The following is a 14,011-nucleotide window of genomic DNA, read 5'->3' as shown; positions in this document are numbered from 1 at the left end:
TTTCTTTAATTTTATCAATTATTAATCATAGGATCATAGATTTAGAGTTGAAAGTAATCTTAAACATTATCTAGTCCAATCCTCTCATTTTACAGAAGAGTAATCTCAAACTTAGAGATGTTAACTGATTTGCCCTATATCACAGAACTAGTAAAGGACCAAGGATGTATTTGAACTCAGGTCATGATGATTTGAAGTCCAGTCCTTTGTTCATTACATAAACATTTGCTTTCTATCAAGATCTTGGCGTCTTCTTGTACATTTCTTTAGTTACTTAGGGCAATGGCATACCTCTCTGTTTCATATATATATATATATATATATATATATATATATATATATTCATTTCAAGAATGTTTTCACTTGAACACCTGCAGAGACATATTCATGAATATTATTGTACTATGCTCAGTGCTGAATTTTACTTGTTTTTCCCACAAGAATATTCTTATGCTTTCTTTCTCTCTGTTTTATTATCTTATTGACTAAATTTCTTTGGCTATTATTTATTAAAAACTACTAAATTTAATTCTATGTTTTAAGATATGCCATATGTATTTATGTATGTATGTATGTATGTCTATAAGTTTTTGCAAGGCAGTGGGGTTAAGTGACTTACCCAAGGTCACACAGCTAGGTAATTATTGTCTGAGTTCAAATCTGAACTCAGGTCCTCCTGACTCCAGGGCCAGTGCTCTGTCCACTGTGCCACCTAGCTACCCCACCCCATTTATTTTTAATAATGCTAAAGATGAATAATTATTAAAAATTGGCAAACTATGGCCTATAGGCTAACTCCTTTTATAAACAACTGGAAGATGACTTGGATTGAGTATGTAATTTAATTGTAATAAATTTAGATAGATGCTGCTGGAATCTCAACATATAAAACTTACCTTCTTTTAACGATACCACTAATTACAGTTTGCTATCCATTTAATGCTGAATCATGTCACTCATCAGAATACTGAAATAGGTGCTATTTGCCTAAAATTTGATGCAAATAAAAATGGATGTGATGATTGATTTCGAGGGGTGTTTTTTTTCCTGTGGACTAGATATGGTAAGAACTCATAGTGAGGAAACTTCCTCTCCAATTGCATATTAGCATTTATAGACTTTGAATGTTGTTTCAGGCGCTGATACGACTTGCCAGATTCACATAGCATATATCACAAGCAGGATGAGCCCAAGTCTTGATTTTGGTCAGATTTCTTTAAATTGAAAGCTTGAAAAAATTCTTATTATTAATAGGAATCAAAATTTGTACTGTCAAAATGTGTTTATTTTATGTGCAGCTGTGTATGTGTTGGGGGTCATGAAGAAGGGAAGGGGAGGGAGAATAGCATGAATTACCTTTTCCAACAGTCTTAGAAATTTTAACAAAATGTTGTGTTTTCTTAGTGATTTAAAGCACCACTAGTAAACCAGCAATTTGTTTTTTTATATTAAAAATAGAACAATCAGGCTACTTTGGGACATTTGAGGACTGGCAGAACATCAATTAACAGAAGTAATGTTGTCTCCCCATCTGTACCCCCTCCCCTTTCAGCTTTCCCTTTCAGCCTAACCTTCATTAGCTGTTTCCTTAGCAGCTGCTGACAAGCAGGCACTAACAGCTTCATAGGAAGCACTCAGTCGGGTGTTGGGGTCTCTCTTTGGTTTGGGAGGGGGCTGTTTCCGTGGTGATGGCAGGCCACTGCTGTCATCCATGCTGAACACAGAGTGCAGGGAAGGAGATCTAATGGATGATCCAGCCAGAGTCTGTACCAAGCCATCCACTGCCATGGGGACTGGAACTGAGCTAGAATGAAAATGCTTGGGTGTCCGACCGACTGCAAAGTTGTCTTCAAAGACCTTTCCACCCTTGTCTGCAACTCTTAAAGGAAAGAAGAAAAACACACACATATAACAGAAGAGATGCCCAGATGCATTATTCAAATGATAACAATGAACCTGTTCATGCAAACATAATAACAGCCTTTTGGAAAACAATCTCTCAACACTCCTGCTGGGACCAGAGGATGTGTACGCAGTAATCTTCTGACAAACAGATCCAGATGAAGCTGCTAGCATTTTTTTCATTTCCTGCTTTATGATAAATCAGATCACTGGACTCCCCCCTACTCCAACCACACAGACATAAATGCAGTTTTCTTTAAGTAGTTTCATATTGTTGAGCAGGGATTCATTGAATGAATTGTTCACACTCTGATTATTAAACACAATCAAAACGTAGGAATTCAATCTGAATGATAATTTCTGGGAAATCCATCTTAATAGAAAGTTACTGATGCAGCAAATGTTGGAAGTTCATCACGGCTCCCTCCCAAAGGAGGACACTTTTATAAAAACCAAAGCATGGAATTATGGGGGTAACCCATACTCCTTTCCTATTTCTGTCTATCCTTCCATGCACCATCAGTCATCATTTAATTATGTGGAGTTATTTTCTCCATCATAATGATTTTCTTTCCCTTTTATTCTATAAGTCTTGTCTGTTGCCAAGTGCATTGCTCTTATCCAATAAACAAATTGACAAATCACTTGGTACTTAATTTTACATCTGGGCAAAGTGAGAAATTGAGGTGATTGTTCAATTCCATCAAGGAAAGCAATAAATATCCTTCTGGAAGTCATAAACAACAACTTTAGTAAAAATATAATAATAATAATAATGAGGACAAAAACAGTCTTTCCTTTTGGCTTTATATGCTGGAGCAATCATGCAATAAAAAGATTGTTTTTTCAAGTAATTTTTAAACATTTGTGGAATTCTTCTAAAAATATAGCCAGATGTCCATGTAATAATGAAAAAGTTGAAGTTAAAATGATAGTCAGTACATAATTTGTTTTTATTATAATACTTAATTACAATTTTTCCCTACAAAGGGATTATTTTTGTGTTTAATCTCTTGGATATTTGAAGCTAATTAACCAGAGAAGATATTGCATTTTTAATTTAATAAAAATAATCTGAAATAGGCAGGACAGTAGAAGAGTGCCTTTTCCAGAGATACACACACACACACACACACACACACACACACACACACACACACACACGTAAAATATGGCATTATTGAGTTGTTAGAGAATGTCATTCCTTGACATGTGAGTTATGGTCAAAGAGAACAGATTACTGCCATGTCATAGACTGATACTACTATGCACAGGTGACCTTATCATTCACATAAGAGGAAGGATACTCTGTTGTAAGTTAAAACAGGTGGCTGCAAAATTTCTATTTCTAGCTGAGAATTCAAAGTAGATTTTTCAAATGAAAAGAAGAAAAGGTTTTCTCACTGGTGAGGAAAATGTGTCAATTTAGATTAGAAAGTGACTTGAACAGACACATTTTTCTATATTGATTTCATGGCATCTTCTCTCTCCTAAAATGGCTCCTTATTAATTATCTTGGCAAATTTCCAGAAGGTTCTCTAAGTCAGCATTTGTGTTCACTGTGCTTGAATGAAAAAATTTTAAAGCCCAATTAAATCTGTTTGCTAAAAATAGAGCTATCATATACTTTAAAATAAAAATCTGAGAGTGCCTGAGGTATTCAAAAAATGAAGGCAAGTATAGCATGCAAAATTAATGACCTTATAGATGGTCTTGTGATATGGGCTTCTGTAATTATGGTCTTGCTAACAAAAATATTTAATATGTTAACAAAAATATATAAAATATTCATCTGAAGTTGTAATTAGATCATCATCATCAACATTAACATCATCATTATTTTCATTCTTTTTTACAGACCCATAATTTCTTTAAATAAGAAACTCCCATTGAGGAAATTTCTCTTACTAGTTCAGAACCTCACCTGTTCTGCAAATTATAGTCTGAGAGAATTACTGGAAGCAAGATGAAGTTTAACACATGCTTAGGTTCACACAGCATTGCGTCAGAGGTAGAATTTGAACCCAGGTCTCTTGGATTAGAAGACAACTCTACCACTGCATCATTCTCTCTACCTAATAATAATCATGATAATGATGACAAAACCAAATATAATACCTTACATGTAAAATACTCTTTAAGAGTTAAAAAGCACTTTAAATACATTGTCCTCATTCTACAGATCAGGAAACTGAGACTGAGAGAATTGAAGTGACTTGCCCAAGGGTCACCTACCTTGTAAGTGCCTGAGATTGGATTTGAACTCATTTATTTCTGAACTCAAGATGAACATTCTATTTAACATACAGACTACTGTAATATTTGTAAAGTGCTTAGTACTGGCACAGAGTAGGAACTTATTCTTTGCTCCTTTAGTTGTGATCATTGATGCTGATGACCCTGAGCTAAGAGCAATTCTGAATTCTTATGATCACTGGAACAGTAGTTATGAAGGCTGTAAAAAATGTATTCTTCACTTACCTTTTGGAACTTTCTTCTTGTTTGTTCCTGACCTCTAATTTTTCTCTATGGTAGGCTATGTTCATTTCATTGCGGAGCCGGTCATTTTCTCGAGCTATATCGGAAGCATTTTGAATGACCAGGGCGTCATATGTTTTCATGCCCATGTCTTCTGTGTTCTGGAGGAAACTCTTGACTGAAGTGACCTCTTGCTGTCTAATGCTCATCTTCTGTAGCAAGTGTTGGCGTGCAAGAAAACCTCTTATAACTGTTAGAAGACAAAATTAGGGTCTGATGAGAGAAACATGAATCCAAAAAACAGAAGCAAAGTCACAATGACACTAAGCTGCATGACTGATAATAGGGTTACAGACTGATAAATATAAGCTCAGTGTAAAAGAAATAATGAAAGATATCCTAGCCACATTAAAATGAGGCTTAAAAATTCATTAATAGCTATCATAAATTCAAAGATTATGTTAAGAATATCATTTACTTGGATAGGTTACCAGTAATAATCTTTATAATGAGGGCTTTTATGTGTAGGTACATATTCTACCAATGCAGGGTGAAGTTCTTTTATGCTAAGACGAATGTTATCGATGACTGAGTCTGAAAAAAAAATGTTATCCCCTCAGGGCCAACTTTCTGATGGTGGGTCTTTCTGAGTTTCTCTAAGGCTACTCCTTTGATAGGAGCCCTTACTCAAAATTGTAATTTAAATATTTCTAGCTTGGTAGGATTTGTCAAGCTTAGAATAGCTTTTAATAAGTCAGTCTTATCCCATACCACAATGGGAATTTATTCTAGGGCTTAAGTGGAAGGTAAGAAAAGTGTCTATATACATATACATTTATGAGTATTTCTGTGTTTTTTAACCTTAAGACCTGGCCTATGCCTCACTTAAGTCATAGACACACACACAGAAAAATAGATAGACAGACAGACAGACAGACAGATAGATAGATGATAGATAGATAGATAGTTTGATAGACAGAGGGAAGGTAGATAAAGACAGTTTCATAGTTCTGCAAAAAAAAAATAGTAGGACCAGACTATGCCTACAAAGAATATGTATTTGAAAAGATACAGATTAAACGTCTTTTTATAGGTATAAAATGTATCAATTTAAGAGCAAAATATCATCTCCTTCACTCCTTCATCTCTGACAATATATACTCTTACTTAAATATTTGAGACATCCTGATGTTCTATAAAATGTACAAAAGAAGGGACATTCTTCAAAAACTATTAAATGTCATGTAGATATTATAGTTCTAATTGTATTATTAAGTTTAAGTTTAAATGTTTTTCATTCCTAGAAGTGACAATAATGAGTTCAGAAGATGTTTCTGAATTTTAGCAGAAAAGGAAGAAAGGAAAAAAGAAATAAAGGAGGGAGAAAAAAGAAAGGAAGGATGAAACCAAAGAATGAATGAATAAATCAATCAAATAAAAGCAAGGGATCTGTTTTGCAAAATAAAACTGTCTTTTTCCCTGGGTGATAGCATGGAGTGGGGAATTGCAATAAGAAAAATCTAAAGTATTAAATGCTTCAAGTTGCCTAGTTCACTGAAATTACAATAAACCAGTGGTTTTTTGGATCATTATTGGTTGATTAAAGGGGAGAAGCGAACAAAATTTTCTACAAATATGGCTTCAGAAGAAAAATATGCTGACATTTAAAATACTCAACATTTTTTCAGATGGCAACAATAAATGTTTATAGTTACTCTGTAATGTAGTCATACTGTATTAATCTAAGCTGCAAAACAGTCAAGCCGAACTAATCTAAAAAAAAAAGTAAACAGTCAATGGTACAATCAGGCTTCTATGAATATAAACTATTGCTCAATAAAATGCTGTTAGGCTTAAGAGCACTAGATGAAAAGAAATACATAACAAACTGATCTTTATTCATTCTTGTTACTTTTTAAAAAAGGAAAAGTATGAATTTTGAAAGGGTGAATTTCAGGATAACTCTATGATGTCTGCTTTACTTGAACTGGAACATTAATGTGAAGAAACCAGCCTTTTCTCCACCCCCGTCCTCATTGTTCCCTACCCCCTCCTCATATGAAACATTCATCCAGTGACATTTATTTCAAAGAATTTGAGGGACTCCATTTTCCCATCATTATTCCCAACTGTCTTTTTTGATCATTTAAGCTATACTATATGGCATAAATTGGCTTCTTTAGCATAAGATTAATTACTTCAAGAAAATGATTTGGCACAAAAGGAAATTAATTTCCCATTTTTCTTCTGACATTTTTATGAGATTTTTTAAGGTGACAGAAAGAGTAGTAGATTTTAGACTCATAAAACTTTTTTTCTTTTGTCTAGAAGGTAATAAATACATATACTTAGGAAGATAATCTCCTAGTAATATAATTTGAAATTCAAATGATTACATTTATAGCAAAAATGTCCAGCCTTCTTTTTAAACCTTCCTAAAGGTATGTGTGGGGAAGTGAAGGTGTACATGGGGGGATATGATAAATATTACCCAATAATTAAAAATAACAAATCCAAACTATAAAAAACCAGATTAATTTTTATAGACACAAACTCTGAAATAATATTTTTATAGAATAAATTTGTATTTTTGTATCACTAAAGAATATTGAAGTTGCAGAGCCTATGTCAGGATTATAGAAAGTGCTAGGCATATAATATAATGAATCAACAATGGTTTACAGGAGAAGAAAAGAACTAATTTTTGGAAATACTCAGTGGTTACTAAGGAATTTCTTTTAGGTTAAAGGAAAACTGGGCTTGCAATAAAGTCCAAACTAAGTATATCATTCTGTTTGTGATCTAAAGATTGAAATTTATGTTCAAATATATATGCTCAAAGTTATAAGACTGAAAACTATTCATAAGTGAGAATGTCAAAAGGGAGCATCACATCAAACAGCTGGGGACAGAAAAAGGACAATGAATGTCTAAGAGAAGGGCATGATTATGGTAGCTCTGAATCTAAGGGAGCAGATGGGCTTCATTTAGAAGGTCCACAGTGTCAAAAGTTGGTAGGAGGTCAAGGAGGATTAAACTTGGGGGAGAGATATCATTTAATTTGGTAATTAGAAGCTCATTTGAAACATTTAAAAGAGTACTTTCAATAAACTGTTAGGAGAAGCCAGATTGTACAGGTTGAAAAAAATGGAGAGTTAAAATTATTTCAAGAAGCAATACAAAAGGAGAACTTAGTATCTGGATGATCCAGAAGAGCCAAGGGAAGACTTTCACTTTTCAAGAGTGTTTGGCAGACCTGATGATATTTGGTAGTCAGTAGAAAGAAGTCAATAAAAAGCATTTGAAGATAGCCGAGGGGGGGATGATTTATAAAAACTATAAGTTCTAAAGAAAATGGAGAGGACAAATAGGATCAAATATGTAGGAGGACAAGAAGGATGGAAGGAGAAGAGAGTGATGAAGTTTTGAACAATGGAAAAATCTGAGTGAGTTTCCAAAGAATGATCTCAACCTTGCTGAAGAAGGAACCTAGATAACCTGCCAAAACTTTGAAGATTCGGAGTGTGGTTGACTAAGTGTAAAGAAAATAGGAATAGGGTTGGAACAGATACTTGAATATAAGTTCAAGAATCAATATGTATAGCCTAAAATGATTTAGATAAGCATTAGGGGTTAGCCAGTGAGGGAGAAGAATTGAAATTATACACTTTATATTTAGAGTATGGAATATTAATTTATTTGTGACTTTTTCTGGTTAGAGTCAATAGCTCTGGAAAGGTAGAAGACAAATTATGAGACCAAGGATCTGCAGGAATACCGCTTTCCCCATCTGAATTAGGAGGGAACAATAGCATGTCAATGATGGAGGGAAGTAAAATCTTTCAGACAATGGTTTCTAAAATAGTTAATATGGAAGTGTCTAACTGTAACCAGCTCCAACTTGTGAGAACCATTGTTAAATTTTCATTGAAAACATTGACATCTCAGAAATGAACAAACAATACAAGTAAGGACTTGGTTTATTATTTTTTTTGTATTATCTGGACTTTAAAAGTTATGGAGGTAATATAAATAATGAAGATTAAAAATAAAAGTTTTCTGTGCAGATGATATGATGATATACTTGATGAATTTTAAAGAATCAACTTTTATTAAAAAAACTAGTTGAAATGATTAATAACTTCAGTAAAGTTGTAGAATAGAAAATAAACTCACATAAATCATGAGCATCTCTATAAATTACTTATAAAATCCAGCAGGAAAAGATAAAAAAGAGAAATTTCATTAAAAAATAACTCCAGACAATATAAAATACTTGGGAATCTGCCTGCCAAGACAAACCCAGGAAATATGTGAACACAATTATAAAACACTTTTCACACAAATAAAGTCAGGTCTAATCAATTAGAGAAATGGCAATTGTTCATGAGTAGGCCAAGTTAAAATAATAAAAATGATGTTCTACCTAAATTTATTTATTCAGTGACAAACTAGTCAAACTTGTAAAAAATATTTTATTGAGCTAGGAAAATTATTAAAATTCATCTAAAAGAACAGAAAGTCAAGAATATGAAGGGAATCATTGAAAAGATGTAAAGAAAGATGGTGTAGAATATCAAACTATAGTATAAAATGGTAAAACAATTTACTACTAGATAAGAAAGAGTGGTGGATTAGTAGAATAGATAAATAGAATAGATTAGGCATATAGTACACAGTAGTAAGTGATCATAGTAATCTAGTATTTCATAAAAGCAAATACCCAAGCTTTTGGGGAAAAAATGACTATTTAGCAAGAATTTCTGGAAAACTTGGAAAGCACTTTGGCAGAAACTTGGTTTAGATCAAGATCTCATGTCAGATATCAAGAAAGTGACATAAAGAATGATATCATAAGCAAATTAAGAGCATGGAATACTTTATCTGTCAGATCTATAGATAAGGGAAGAAATTATGACCAAAAAAGAGTTAAAGAGCATTACAAGATAAACATAGATCACTTTGCATTAAATTAAAAAAATTCCATAAACAAAACCAATTCAATCCAAATTAGAAGGAAAACAGGAAGCAAAAAAATAATAATAAATTTCTCTGATAAGGATCTCATTTCTCTTTTTCCTTTTTTTTTTTTGGACTTTTGCAAGGCAATGGAGTTAAGTGACTTCCCCAAAGTCAAACAGTTAAGTTATTGTAAAATCATTGATTTAATTGAGAATTATTCTAACCAGTTGGAGAAGAATTTGGAAGTATCTTTTTGTCCCAACAATACTACTAGGTCTATATCCCAAAGAAATCAAAGGAAAAGTAAAAGGTCCTATATTTAAATAAAAATATTTATGGTAGCTCTTTTTGTTGTGGCTAAGAATTCAAAATTGAGGGGATGCCCATCAATAAGGAAATGGTTAAACAAGCTGTGAAATATGATTGTGATGGAAGTAGAATTGTTTCAGAAAAATCTGGAAAGTCTTAGATTAACTGATACAAAATGAAGTGAGCAGAGCCAGGAGATCATTTTATATAATAATAACAATATTATATAATAATAAAAAATTATGACTGACTTGGCTATTCTCATAAATACCAATGATACAAAATACTTTCAAAGGACTTATAAAATGCTATGCATCTCCAGAGAAAATATTTATAAAGTCTCAATGTAAAATAAAGCATATTTTTAAACTTTATTTTTTGTTTATTTTTTTTCTTTTTTTCTTCCTTTGTGGAGGAGGGGTCTGTGTTCTTTTTTACCTCATGGCTAATATGTAAATTTGTTTTATGTGACTGTGCCCATGTAATCTCTAGCAAGGTGTTTGATTTCTCAAGAAGGGAACATCTCAACATCTCAAATAAAAATCAGAAGAGAATTTCAGTGGTGTTACCATAACATCTTTGTTGAAATTAGTAAAGAAAAATTAAATGTGGTAAATTCTCTTCTTTATAGCATGAGTTAAAAAAATTATCACCAATAAATGATAAAGTTAAGGGCTGATTAACTAAAAGGAAATGCTCTCTAACCCCTGAAAAGTGATATAAGAAAATACTGAGTCAGCTAATTAACGTCATGACCAATTGACAAGTGAATTCTATATAAATGAAAGTTGTATTTTACCTCATTATCAAATAAGTGTGCATAACGAATAAAAATACTGTTCATAAATATGAATGTATAATTATTACCATTTAAAGATTAAAAAATTCTACTGCAGCCAACAGCTTTATACAGGCATATGAAAAATACTGTTCATGAATATCCACATATAATTGTTACCTTTTTGACAGGTTATAATTTTCCTCTGGAGCTGAAGGCACAAATCATTGAGTTGGTCAGCTTGCCAGTATTTTAGAAATACTTTTCGCACTCCTGTCTAAAACACAAACAAGTAGGGAAATAATCAACAACAAGGAAATGCCAAAAGATGCTGGGTAAATAGTCACAGGGCAGAGATTTATTTTTTCCCCCAGAAGGTTAGGAAGGATTACCAAAAGCAATAACAGCTTGTTTGTCCCCCCCCCGTATGTCTTATTTCTTACCACCATCACATATGATATGTACAAATACTTCTTTGAAGGACTTTCCTTTTCAGCAGGTCTATACTATATATATATATATATGTGTGTGTGTGTGTGTGTGTGTGTGTGTTTGTGTGTATGTATATATACATATATGTCTTTAAATAATGTGGTTCCAATATTTTCACATAAATATTCACTTACACATATGTGCCAACAAAGTAGTATTTGTACTTGTGCCTCTTGGTGAAAAAAATGAAAGAACTGACTATCATTCTTTCTTGGAGACAAAAGTAGAAAATGAATTCTGTTTATTGAACTCCAAATACCTATTCTTTTTTTGCTTTGTAGTCTCTTTCTTACCTAAAAATATACCACCAGAAATAAACAAAATGCAAAACACATGCAAAAATACATTTAGGTCTTGGACTTTTTTCTGCATGTAAATAACTATTTTTTTTTTAGGTTTTTGTAAGGCAATGGGGTTAAGTGGCTTGCCCAAGACCACACAGCTAGGTAATTATTAAGTGTCTGAGGTCACATTTGAACTCAGGTACTCCTGACTCCAGGGCCAGTGCTCTATCCACTGCACCACCTAGCTGCCCCAAATAACTATTTCTTTTAGAGTCTTCCTTCCATAAGGAAAGACATATTGTCTATGGAATTAATCTCTGCAATACAGATGATGGTTTAAAGACAGTTGTGAGGAAGACTCTTTAAATTCCTCATGACAATAAACAACTTGAAACAATTTCAGGCCTTAGATATTCTACATTATAATATTCTACCAAGTGATACGCTAATTAGCAATCACTCTTAATCTATTTGTTAAGCATATCACCTAGGGATTTCTAGTCCACTGTGAAATACACCTGGAGTATTCAGTAATGTTTGACATGATGATAATGATGATATTTTGTTCTAAGTTCTTCTTTTCTGGATCTTGGAAACCTGCTTTTGATAAATGAATAATCACCATCCAGGATTATGGTGTTGATTTTTGGTTATCATTGTCTTTACACTTGGGACTGCTATCATCTATGTTATCACATTGACAAACAGTCAATTGAATTACTGTTAAAATCAGATTGTAGGAATTATTTGTTTTTAATTACTTTAGCTAATCTTGTTCTTATTAACATGATATAATAACACAACAAAAACATATGATTTAGCCCTGAAAGGGGCCTTAAAGATCAATTAGGTGATAACACTGAAGACCCAAGAGGAAAAAGTCACTTACTCAAGGTCACACAGATGGTATCAGAACTAGCATTTGATCACAGATATTCTTCATTATTTTCAACCATAATTTGGAATTTGTGTTAATTGAGATAGGAACTGTGCTATGTTTACCTTTGCTAATCATACCCTCTTCAAAGATAATGAAAATTAATCATGTAAACTTAATGAATGACAAGGAGTAATGTTTGAAATCCTAAAGACAACAAAGCATTTTACTCATCTTCAAGTCCCTTGATGATTTTTCACTCATCATTCTACCAACTGACATGCTAATTATAAATCACATCTCTATATACTAAACAGATGTTTTAGGATTGGACTTTTGGGGGATGATAATCATTAAAATAATTTGAGTTGCTACGTATACTACTCTTTTAAGCTAAAAAATGCATATTTAAGATATTTTATTATTTGGATTTTCAGACAATCTGATTGGAAATTTTAAATAGTATTGATCAGTTGCTCCAGCTGTTTTATATTAATGAGTTACTAATTCATATTAATGCATAAGTTTAATACAAGATACACACATGAATAAAATATATGTATACATAATCTCATCTAGAAATACAGTCCAATTTTGTTTGCTTACCTCCTTACTATTATTTAAACATATAATGTACTTATGAATATTTGAAGAATCTATGATTTCTTTGGCATTCTTAAAAATACATCTATAACTTAATAAATAAATTGTAGGGATTTTTGTGAGGTATGTAGAAGCTAAGTAACCTGTCCAGGGTTGCACAAGTTATCAGAGGCAAAATATGAAATTATATTATTAGACAAGTACAATATCCTAATTTTTTATGACATACTGTTTCTCTCCTAATTAAGGTATTACAAAATAGGACTTGATTAGTAAATTTGAAAGTTTTGCACAGAAAATCACCTGAGGGCTAATATTTCATTTTAAAATGTAAAACATGCAACAAATGTCTTTATTGAGAATATAATTTTTCCCCTAAATTTTCAAACCAACTCTCACTAAATAGCTGTCATGATAAGATCAATTCAATCAAGTATAATGCTAGTTATGAAAATATTTGCCAAAGAAAATTATTGAAAATACTTATTTTTACCCCAAGGAGGTCACAGATTAAAAGAAAGTCTCCAAAACCACAAAAATGTTTAATGTAGTACTTTTTGTAGTAGCAAAGAATTGGAAACATGCCCATAGATTGAGGACTGACTAAACAAATTGTAGTGTGTTTTTATAAGAAGCAGTAAATGAGATAAATACAAAAAATATTAGACATATGAAATGATGATGCAAAGTGAAGGGCAAGAAAACAAAACATATGAGCAATGGTGTTAAGTGACTTGCCCAAGGTCACACAGCTAGGCAATTATTAAGTGTCTGAGACTAGATTTGAACTCAGGTCCTTTTGACTCTAGGGCCAGTGTTCTACTACTGTACCACCTAGCTGCTCCTGCATTTTCTTTTCTTAAATTCTTTGCTATGAGGAAGGGATCTCTTGCAAGTAATAAGAGGAGGGATTAATGGGAAACTATAGATGATGTAAGAAATAAATTGATGAGTATATTTCAAAATATATGTTATAAGCCAGCCCCATGAAATTTCATAGCTTTTCTACTTAAAGAATATATATATATATTTTTCCTGTGGCCACACACATACACATATATACACATACATACACAGAGTTGCTTACCAATAAGCAACCAAACTTTTCCATTTTATCTGTAGCTGCAATGGTTTATTTCTCTTAGACATGGCAAAAATATTACTTAGAAAAAATCTTTAGTATTTAATACTAAGAGATATTACTCCAAAAATACAACTCCATATATTAGAGTAGATTTTTAGCTTAGAAGATAGAACTGCTAATATTTGTTCTTCTAAACATAAGGCAACTCTTGGCTTTGATCAGTAGAGATAGATAGTATCATA

The 14,011-nt window shown here is 32.3% G+C and overlaps 1 protein-coding gene across 1 annotated transcript in view; it reads right to left on the bottom strand.

Annotated features, from left to right (window-relative positions):
* MYO16 (myosin XVI) overlaps positions 1-14,011 on the bottom strand; it is an 851,952-nt gene that overhangs the window by 81,799 nt on the left and 756,142 nt on the right. The window contains exons 29-31 of the mRNA XM_074192022.1: positions 10,610-10,706; positions 4,384-4,630; positions 1,572-1,879 (exon numbers count right to left, since the gene is read on the bottom strand). Coding sequence (XP_074048123.1) covers positions 1,572-1,879; positions 4,384-4,630; positions 10,610-10,706 — 652 coding nt within the window. The remainder of the gene's footprint in view (positions 1-1,571; positions 1,880-4,383; positions 4,631-10,609; positions 10,707-14,011) is intronic.

The sequence above is a fragment of the Macrotis lagotis genome, chromosome 6, assembly GCF_037893015.1.
Source record: "Macrotis lagotis isolate mMagLag1 chromosome 6, bilby.v1.9.chrom.fasta, whole genome shotgun sequence".
NCBI lineage: Eukaryota > Metazoa > Chordata > Mammalia > Peramelemorphia > Peramelidae > Macrotis > Macrotis lagotis.
The sequence above is the reverse complement of the archived record's forward strand: the minus strand, read 5'-3'. Positions and strand labels throughout refer to the sequence as shown.